The 10,325-nt window shown below is 37.6% G+C and overlaps 1 protein-coding gene across 1 annotated transcript in view; it reads right to left on the bottom strand.

The window, feature by feature from the left end:
* ASPG (asparaginase) overlaps positions 1-9,998 on the bottom strand; it is a gene marked incomplete at its 5' end in the record, with an annotated part of 41,069 nt that extends 31,071 nt beyond the window's left edge. The window contains 5 exons of the mRNA XM_009708880.1: positions 596-722; positions 1,799-1,882; positions 3,367-3,492; positions 6,223-6,334; positions 9,869-9,998. Of these exons, the coding sequence (XP_009707182.1) occupies positions 596-722; positions 1,799-1,882; positions 3,367-3,492; positions 6,223-6,334; positions 9,869-9,998 (579 nt within the window). The remainder of the gene's footprint in view (positions 1-595; positions 723-1,798; positions 1,883-3,366; positions 3,493-6,222; positions 6,335-9,868) is intronic.
* Positions 9,999-10,325: the final 327 nt, after the last annotated feature.

The following is a 10,325-nucleotide window of genomic DNA, read 5'->3' as shown; positions in this document are numbered from 1 at the left end:
ATGAAGGGGAAGCTGTGGAAGTGTGGTGGGGGGGGGGGTGGACACGGACAAAACAAAAAACACACTTCACACAGCACATACTCTAGGCCTGCTGTTTTCAGTGTGCTTGCAGTTCAGACAGGTCCTAAGTATCCAGTAAAACATCTTACACAATGGCATGCATCAGAGAATCTGTTGAAGATGCAAGTGCTCTGCAATGACTCTTTTGCCTGATTTCAGAGCCCAGCATGGTCATTAACGAGATTAAATTCTTTGTTCTTTCAGTCCTCACTCCCTCATTTTTATCTTCAGAGCAAGCATTTTCATGACACAGGAGCAACATTCCCTCTGGTTAGTCTGGGTCTTTATATATATATATATATGTGTCAGTCTAGCTCACATCTATATTCAATAGGTAAATGCAGTTGAGTCACAAACTCTGTCTTACAAATATTTAAACAGTTTCGAAGTAGATAAAGTGGAGTCAAGCTACAGGGCTTTCAAAGATATTTGAGTTTAAAAACAGCATTTCAACTACATAGGTAGAGATTCTTTTCACCTAGAGTTCTATTGCGTGTAGCATAAATTACAAGGCTTAAGAGATGATGTTGCTTACTTGTAATATCAACCTCAGCATTTGCAAGTGGAGGCAGGTTAGGTGAGGAAAAGGCATTGAAACTCCCAGCATCCACCTTAGTCACCCTATTTCCCCTGTACAGTTTATTATAAAAATACAGGCACACCTGCAAGACAAGTAAAGAAACAGGTCTGTGAATAAGCCAGTAATTAAAAGATTCAGTAGATAAATACTGTAGTCTGTCCTTTATAAAGTGTTTTCTAAATCTTTAAAGCAACTCAGAGGCTAGTAGATGTTTACAACTCTTACCCTTTCAAAAAAAAAACAACACAGTTGGCACATCTGTCACATATTCGTTTAAGAATTTAAGAACAAAACAAATTAAGAGCTAACTAGTTTCATAATACTCTCATGAGGCATAGCCTAGGAGACAGCAAATTTGTCTCAGTTCACTTCAGAGATAGAGGAAAGAAACAGTGTGGACTTTTTAATAAGTTCATCAGTTATATCTAAATTCAGAGTCCAAAACCTTAACAAAAGGCCTGATGAAAGTGAGGATAACTTTCAAAAGAGTCACCACACATAAATAATTAGTTTCCTTCTCAAGTCCCTTAAAGTTTGTCAATTGGAATTTGAAGGAAAAGAGATACCTCAAAATTGTTATTAGTTATGAAGGTCTTGGTCAGTCAGCTATTGCTGTTGTCTTATAAGAACTAGCTTCGGGAGCATGATAGAACTGAAATGAAGTGTAACGTGACCAGTTTTCTCTGATTTTTGGGCTGCACAGCACCAACATCTTTAAAGGCACGGTACTGAGACCATGGAGGTACTTCCATGTCCATTAGGTATATCATCCTTGACACTTCAGTCCTCAGGAACTAGAGCTGGAAGACACTCCTATCAGTTCTAGAGCAACTTTAGAACTTCAAAGTAACTTTCAGTTGAAAAACTGACTTAAGTGTTTCAGATCCCACATATTTGCAAGGGAACGTCTAATTTCAAGTCTGCTGCAAGCTATGCTTCAGACTTGATAGTCTTTATAAACTGTATATAGGGGATACAACTCCTGAGAAAATGGCACGTGCTTTGCCATGCAAGCAGCTGTTACCTCAGCAGAATCCATTTATCTTCCTGTTTAAGTGCAATTCCTTACTGCCTACCAGATATTTTAACTATGTGAATATGTGTCCAGGCTAGAGGAAGAAAAGCAGCTTCTGAGATGGTCTTCACAGGCAAACAGACCTCAGGAATCACAAACTGCCCAGCAAACAGCAGTGCCCCCAGAAGGTTGGCTCGGCCATCATTCTGCAACTCGTATATGGGCACCTGAAGAACAGAGACTGAAATTACACCCTGTCCCTTATGTAAAGCCTACAGAGCAGAAAAAAAAAAGTCAAACTTATGCAATACAAATACATGAATAATTTACGTAACAATGATTTATGACAAATAAAGTTTCCTTCTTCATCCAAACTATTTCAGACTGCAGCAGATGGCAGGATTTCCCTCTGTATGTAACAGACTTTTATAATTTAGGTGCTTAATAGTAATATAGAGATGATTCTAGTGTGATTAAGCAGATTAAAAGACTGATTCAGGAAAAAGTTAAAAAAATAGAAAGCAGGTGTAGTTAAAGTGACTGAGCAGGGGAGAAGTGATTGTACAGAAAAAAAGCAACAGCTCCAGATCATACATAACTGCCACTACGGGCTTCACAACAGCTCTCTTGCACCATCTTTCCTCACACTACAGAAAAACTGAGCCAGCAGGTTATTACTGACAGAAGAGGACAAGATTAAAAACAGAAATTTGGTCTGCTGAGTAATGACTTCCATGCCTTTTCAGATTGCCTCTTTATTAACAGAGAGTCAGAGCTCCTTTCAGCAATGAAAAAAAAACAACCCGAAACCACACATGCTCCATTGCTAGATCATATGTCAGGCAGCTCTCCAAGCAATAAAGCCAAAAAGAAAGTAAAACCTTGAATGTGATGTATCACAACTAGACTACCCCACGTCAAGACAGTAAGTGGGAGCCTACTCTTTCCTACACTTCTGTATTTTGACTTCAAATAGACCACATATGAAAGGGAAGTTATGACATGGGGGAGGGGAATTTTACAGTGCAATGTTTCATCTCTCCTTTGTGATTAGAGCTGTATTTTATGCTCAAGCAAGCTATTCTGGTAAGACAACCCCTCCCCCTCAGACAATATGCAAAGGGCTGATCTCCAGCTAAGAGAATGAAAATTAATAAATGTAGTCTTTAGAGGAAAGGAAACAGTCTATATTAGATGCTTTGTGGAACAGAAATGATCAAAAATGCATCTAATGCTTAGATTTTATTTTAAAAATTATAAAGAATGCAACAATGAGTAACATAAGACAGGATAACAACTGCTGAAGTAAAAAGTAATAAGCTTCAGGGCTTTAAAGGCAAAAAAAAAGACAGCTAACAACCAGCAGCCACCTGAGGCTGGAAAGATGCTTCTCATATAAACCGATTAATACACAATGGCCAATGACAGGCTCTTATATCTTTCCCTGAAGCATCTGGCCCAGCCATAATGAACTACTGGTCTGATTTGGTACAGAGTTGTAACGTCATTAATGATAAAATTATGGGGCAGATCCTCAGCTGGTCAGCCCGTCAGTTCTCACTAATTTCTATCAGCACTGTGACCATTCACCCTGGCCAGAAGCCTGCCCTGCACTATTAAACTATACAGTAATAGTCAGGATACTACCTAGTTTTGCATATAAAAACCAAAAATTAGGCTTCTAATTTCGACTTCAAATTAAGTCTGTTACCTGAGATCCTGTCAGAACAACAGTTTTACCCAGGTTCTCACACATGAAGGATAAGGCTGAAGCTGTATAGGCCATGGTATCAGTGCCGTGAAGGATCACAAAGCCATCATACTTTTCATAGTGCTCCTGGAGATGGAAAGACAGGGTTTTTTCACATTGTTAGAGAAATGCACTGGCATCAGCAAGTGAAGTACATATGGCATTACTTTCACTGATGCAAGCAACAGCATAATACTTTAAAGGGTACTACATGCATACTTCCTCCTAAAGTTATCCTGTTTCCAGTTTAAATATAATTAAGGGTTAACAGGATGCTAAGCACTAGAGCCAGTAATTCTAATTATGGAACAGTCAAAGAGGTTCTTGTATGTATACATATTAATGCAGCATTTTTAAACCAGAAGACTGCTAATTAAGAAAAGCTTAGCAATGGCTTTAAACAGGAATGTTAACATATGCAAATTAGTCGTATAGTCTGATTTCTTGTTGCCGCTTTTACTTTAGGGATTACACCATTTACAGGAACAGATTAGGCAAACCAAGGCTATCATAACCTATAGAAAAAACAGTCCATTTAATCCGGGCGGCAGAGGCGCAAATGGCCAGTGTAAGAGCGCCCTCTCCTGTTGAAAAGTCATCCATTCCGTAGCAGAAAGAGGTGAAGAGGCTTCCTGTCGTTCGTTAATGTACACACACTTGCTGGTTTTTGAGAAGTCTCCTAGACTATCAGGCACGCACAGATGCAAAAAGGAATTTTATAATAACTTTAACGTACATACAATTCCACACAGGAGTTTTTTTAAATGCACAAAGACACCAATTGCACAGCTCATCCTGTTGGAATAAAGTCATTGGCTGACTTTTGGAGGAAAAAGGAATTGGTTCCTCTGTTTTAAGAGTGATGCACATAGTAAACACTGTAGTGAGAGACACTGATGTCTCCAATGTAATACTTTGGTAACATGGAAAGGATTACATAGAAGTCTAAGCAGATATATGAAGTGCCAGCGTGGGGGAGAAAAAAAAAAAAAGAGTTGCCATAGAATTAAATGAAATTTCTTATTAATTACACATCTTATGCTACAGTAGGCACACACGCTTGGCATCTCCTGATAGCCAGGTCACCTCCAAACTCACCTGCAGATTCCTACTTATCCTTTTGCTATTTCTTCACCAGTACATGTCCCTACATGTTGCTACCTACTGGAAGTTTCAGGAGATTTCTGCTTATCTCTTACCAAGTTAGCCAGCAGAACAACAGCCAATGTTGCAAAATCTTTCTGTAGGTCAAACTATAGCGCAATGCAAAAAGCATGCTGTAGTTACTCTCCAATGCAGTAACAAGGTAAGTAAGTTTCAAGAGGGGCTAAGATTACAGAAATAGCCATTTGTTCTCTCTAACTCAATCAGTATGCTCATGAATATTGTCAGCCTTATGAACCTTTAGATGCAAAAGAACATAGCTTAGTTTAAGCTTCATGATGTAAAAGATCAGGCTTGAAATTAAGGAGATATCCCACAGAAACATCTTCAAATGTTTCAGTCTGGCAAGTCATTGGCATGTTACAAGCTGTGCCAAGTAAGTGTCCAAGTTGAACACAAAGTGGCAGTGTCATGTCTGTACATAAGCCAGACAATTGAAGAAGTTTTTTTTCCCCCTTCTTAGCACTTTTCCCTTGGATTACACAAAGTGGATATTTGTATATATAGAGAAGCTGCATTCTGTGTACAAGAAACACTTTTTTTAGTAATAAAACTAATATAGCATTAAGAAAGGTAAATTCTGTCCTGTTCAGCATGGGATTGCCATCTTCTACTCCTGGCCTTGGGCTTTTCCCAGCTGCACCCCTGCTCCGTCCTAGAAGCTTTCCACCTATACGCCAGCTCCATCTCTTCTCTGCCCTGGCAAGGTGCACTCGATAGGAGGAGCATCATCCCTAGTTTAGTAGTTTCAGGATTAGAGGACCTAAAGGTAAAAGACTGTTACCTGAATCTTCAGCATCATTCCCTGTATTATTACACTGTTTGCATGCATTGCTACAGCTTGGTTGAAGAAGGAAATTTACACTATAAAGCCCACTATTGCAGAGCAAGCAGGAGTGGAAGAGCGATATCTTACTAGTCCCACAGTTATTTATTTCCAACAGCTATGTATGAATTCCTGGTGTGAAGTATTTGAATGTTTCACATTTCTGCTCTCTTAAAAGCACACAGCTAAGTTCAAACATGGGGACAGGAGCAGAGAAATGCTGATTTTTTTAATCTAGAGAAGGATGTAATTAATTGATCTATATATGCAGAAATAACATTTCCCAGTGTGGGAAACCTAACCATGATAGCATTTGGCTGCAAAGCCAAAGTTAGTCAAGTCTGTCTGTATCCAGAGCAAGAAAGGCATAAGAGGCATGAAATTATTTTCTATGTCAATAGCCAACTATTACGCTATTTGAACACTCAAGTGGTGTGTAACTAAGCAACCTTCAGTTAAGTCACCTACACCTAAGGATTTTATTCAGTATTTTTGGACAGTGAATTCAAGTCAACATTTTAGAACATATCAACCTACATATTACATACCTTATTCAATCATAGCTGCAATTATCCTATTTATTTTCTTGTACAGAATTATGACATGGCTTATCATTGGAAGAACTACACAACTTTAATGCATTTGCAACATTTTCAAAAGAAAAAAAGAATTCAGCAAGCCTTGCAAGCAGGTACAAAACATTTATGTTTTATGTAAGCAAATACATACCTATAGCACTACTGAATTGTTTTATCTCTGTAAGTATACTAGATAAACTGCTGGTTTTGTTTAAGCAACAAACAAATTCTTATCCCATGCCACAGTACCTCAAGTTTCTTTGCAATTTTGGCCCAGTCCTCTGGTGTCATGTTGGAAGAATCAAGCAGTGGTGAGAGCTCCAGGATTGTGTAAAAAATTCTTTTGTTTTGCTTAGAGACACTACAAAGAGAGAATTGGAAGACAAAATTTTCTTAGAGCTAACACCAGCTTATTGTTTCTGATTTTTTTCTCTAAAGCAGTAGTTTTCACCATTTTCCTCCCCATCCCCTAAGTCTATGACAAAAAAAATGGTCTTAAATCTGGAATATTAAGTTCCAAGTTTAGAAATTCATGGCTTGATGTGGTTTAAAGAATAAACCCCTAAATTTAATTTAATAATAAATAGAATTTTGGAGGCAGAGAGGGGCTGGCAAAACTAAACACAGAAAAGAACCCTGACTTACTTGAAGTTTGGAACTGAGTTGTAACGAAAGTCAATACAAAGCCTTGATGTTTAAAAATACTTCATAAGCTATTCTCTAAAGTTCCCAAGGTTTATAGGAGGTCAACAGAAGAGCTGCAACAACTTTTTCATTCTTTGATAAATATAAATAGATACCCTATAAACAGATACTCTTTCCTGACACAAAGGGTACCTTCTCTTAAGAGCCTTATGACTGGGATTCATTTTTATGGCCTTTAGAAGATCCACTCTTCTCAGTTTCTCTGACCTCAGACTTCAGAAGAAAACCTCTCTTGGTCAGTTAAGATCTTCAAGTAAACTGTTGCGTTCGCTAGTAATAGGCTAACCTTGTAAAACTCCAGTCCTAGCCTATTAAGCCTGTTATCACTTTCTTATGAAAGTTTGCTATATGGTACCAGTTGTCTCTTGTCATTATGTGAAGCTTAAGCATGTGATACTAGCAGAGATCTTAAAATATTGGCATAGGTTGGAAACAGAGGCCTCAGGACTATAAACAACTCACTGGTGATCAATTATCAGCCACTGAACAAGTGCAACCTTGACAGCTAGGAAAAGACTCCTCTAAGTACAATAAAAACAATACAAAGCAACTATGCAAGAGAAGAACACACAAACCAAACCAAAACCAAAGCCAAACAGTCAAGCAATAGGATAAAGCATCTGTGGGGCTGAGGACTGTAACATTTTCTAACATCATGTAGGGTGTAGCCCAGCAGATGGAGACCAAAGATTAACAAGTGTTGACACAGCTTACAAAAAGTACATGATCCCAAATTTGGAGGGGACTTAAAGGTCACAATAGCTATGGAATCACAGTGGGATTGTCCTAGCTCTACACATGCTGTCTGCTCTCCCTGCCTCCAAGGACCATTGGTCTCCCTTTTTCCACTTGCCTATCTCAAGAAACCTGATTCTTCAAAGACCTTTGATTTGCCAGCCAAATGGACTGCACACAGAGCATGTGTTTTACTCCACAAAACATGTTCATTTCTCCACATTACTCTGAGAGATTAGAAAGCTAAAGTCCACTACATATACATTCGACTTGGCAGTTAAGATTTGGGTACTAAAAGAACCTTACTACTAAAATTTTCTGATACCTTTCTGAAGCTTGGAAAAGGATAGAATATCCTCCATCTTCACCCATTCTTACGTTTGTTGGAATACATTCCTATTTCGCAATGCAGTGGCCAACAAGCAGCTAACAAAGAAGAACTGCTAGCAGGCCAGCTCTGCCCTTCCTACTCGCTCTTCCAGGCAGAGCCATCCAGAGCATATTTAACATGATCACCTTCAGAGCATTCTCAATGCTTTTCCACTGCCTGAGGATGATAGAAAGTTCCTTGCCAGCTGTAACAGTGATAGATATTTCAACATTTACACTGGAAGACAGTCAAAGTCTATAGAAAACACCAGGATACTGCATGGATGCATAAAAGTTCCCAAAATAAGGTGCTTAGAGCACAGAAAAGTTGATTACCTTCCCTCGGCATTCGCAATAGTGTTTTGTTTCCACTTGCTATTCTTGTATATATTTATAGCAATATAAAATATGCAAAAACAAGAGTTAATTATCAATTCATCAGCTAATAAAATCTGCAGACCTGCTCCCCTTATAATGCCTGTAAGACAGTTGCGTACAGCAGAGAGAGTATTTGAACAATGGTTATGAACAAAAAATACACAACTGATACACTGTACCTAAGAAGTTAGACTTCATATGAAAAAATTGCCTTGTTGGATATCACATTTACACATGCTAAGAGTAACTTTGGAAGTCAGTTGAAAATCTGTGAAAAGAAAGCTCCCCTGAGGATGTGCTGTTTAAATAAAACACAACATACCCACACCAGAAACTAGTCTAGCCTATGACTTTTGATGCCTCTCTCGAAAAAGAGATCGTATCATTCCTCTTACATCAAGGTTATCACAGAGATATACGAAGTTCACAAATACTCCTATTTTCTACCCTCAAAACCCCTCAATATTTCTCAACTGCCTAGTTAAAATATCACTCTGCTAGCACAAAAGAAAAAATGGCAAATTGCCATGACTAACCTCCACTCAGCAGTGCCAGAAAAACAAAACAAAATTGTTTTTTAAACCTCAGGTTTTTATGTGAATGATTGTTTTAAGCTTTTCTGTTCTTCATGGAAAAGATGTGCCAGAAGTATATTTAGGACTCAAGTAGGTATATTAGTGTATATTGTTATATTTTAAATCCCTTAAAGTATGCAAAAATTATTCAGTTACAGTATCGTAATAGAGCTCCATTTTTCTTACTATTACTATTGTATTTAACACAAACTGTATGTTCACAGCAATTCTACTCCACTGGGAGTCCATTTCTTTTCTCTTTACCCCTTTTCCTGGCATGTGCCTTTTAAGTTGTTACTTTTAAAAGCTTTACACAGAGACCTCAATACAAAATAGAAAGAAATTAATAAACCTTGCATTTTCTTTGTATGTCCTATTTTTTTCCTTAAATATTAACAAATATCCATTTTTACTTTTATAGCAAAACAGCTATAGTCCCATTTAGTTTTGAATGGCTGCGTAAAATCATCCTTTGTGCAAAGTTAACATGTTTACAGGGGTACAGTCATTCATCACAGCTGGGGAATATCTGAAATTAGCATACTGCCCTCTAAATAAAACCTATAAGCTTATTAATCATTGCCCAACAGTTAAGAAGCAATGCAGATTAATTATAAGCCCATCGCTTATTATCATAATGTTGCATACATTTGGGAAAGAGAATCAGCTTTTAGGGTTTTTTTAAAAACAGAAGGCCTGCAGAATTAAAGCACGAGGCCTATTCACAGATGCATTAATTAGATGCTACTTTTCCAGACATATGCTGAAGATAATTCACATAGAGCTGTATATACAGGTTTTTTAAGTTTCTATAGAATATTCGTACGTTTGCACAGTAGCAAATGAATATTCAAAACAAGAAAAAAAATGCAGGACTACAGTGCCCAGAATGGTTACTTGTTGCCTAATTTAAAAGCTATTTCTCAAGCAGTTGTAAGACACATCATTGCAAATATATCAAAACAGACATTTTCTATCATGCCAGACATGGCAGGCTTTTTCCTTTTAGTTAATACAAGCATTTTTGCTAATCTCATAATGGATTCTTCACATTAAATGTTTGGAGATGTAATTACCTGAAAATTAACATGATATTTCCTAACCTTCCCTCTCCCCAAGGAAAATGCACTTACGGGAGCACCAATGTGTTATCTGGAAATTCATGGCTGTTGTTCAGTTTTGTTTCCTGGGCATATGCCTCATCATGCAGCATCGGCATCATTTTCAAGCTGCTTACTAATTTATTGGCCTCAGGAGCAAGTCCTTAAAAATAAAGAATAAAGGAAGTAAATAAACGAGCAGGGATGGAAGGAAGCAAGTGGCACAGTAAGGAGGGAAGAAGTCAAATTATACAGCTGTTCACCCATCCTTCCAAATTAAATTTAAACAGCCAAAAAAAACCCCCACAAATATAACCAATAAATCTCCATGCAGTTATTCTTTTCTTGACTTGAAATAGATAAATCCTTTATTTAAGAGAAATAATGTTACAAATCTCCTCCATATCAAATATTTATGTTTTACCCATTTTTAGTTGTTGCTTGTGTGCAAATACCCATTTTTGCAACTTTAGCAAAAAGCTACCATTCT

This window comes from Cariama cristata, unplaced genomic scaffold (genome assembly GCF_000690535.1).
Source record: "Cariama cristata isolate BGI_N322 unplaced genomic scaffold, ASM69053v1 scaffold6431, whole genome shotgun sequence".
NCBI classification, from domain to species: Eukaryota; Metazoa; Chordata; class Aves; order Cariamiformes; family Cariamidae; genus Cariama; species Cariama cristata.
Note: the sequence above shows the minus strand (reverse complement) of the source record. Positions and strands in the feature narration are given on the sequence as shown.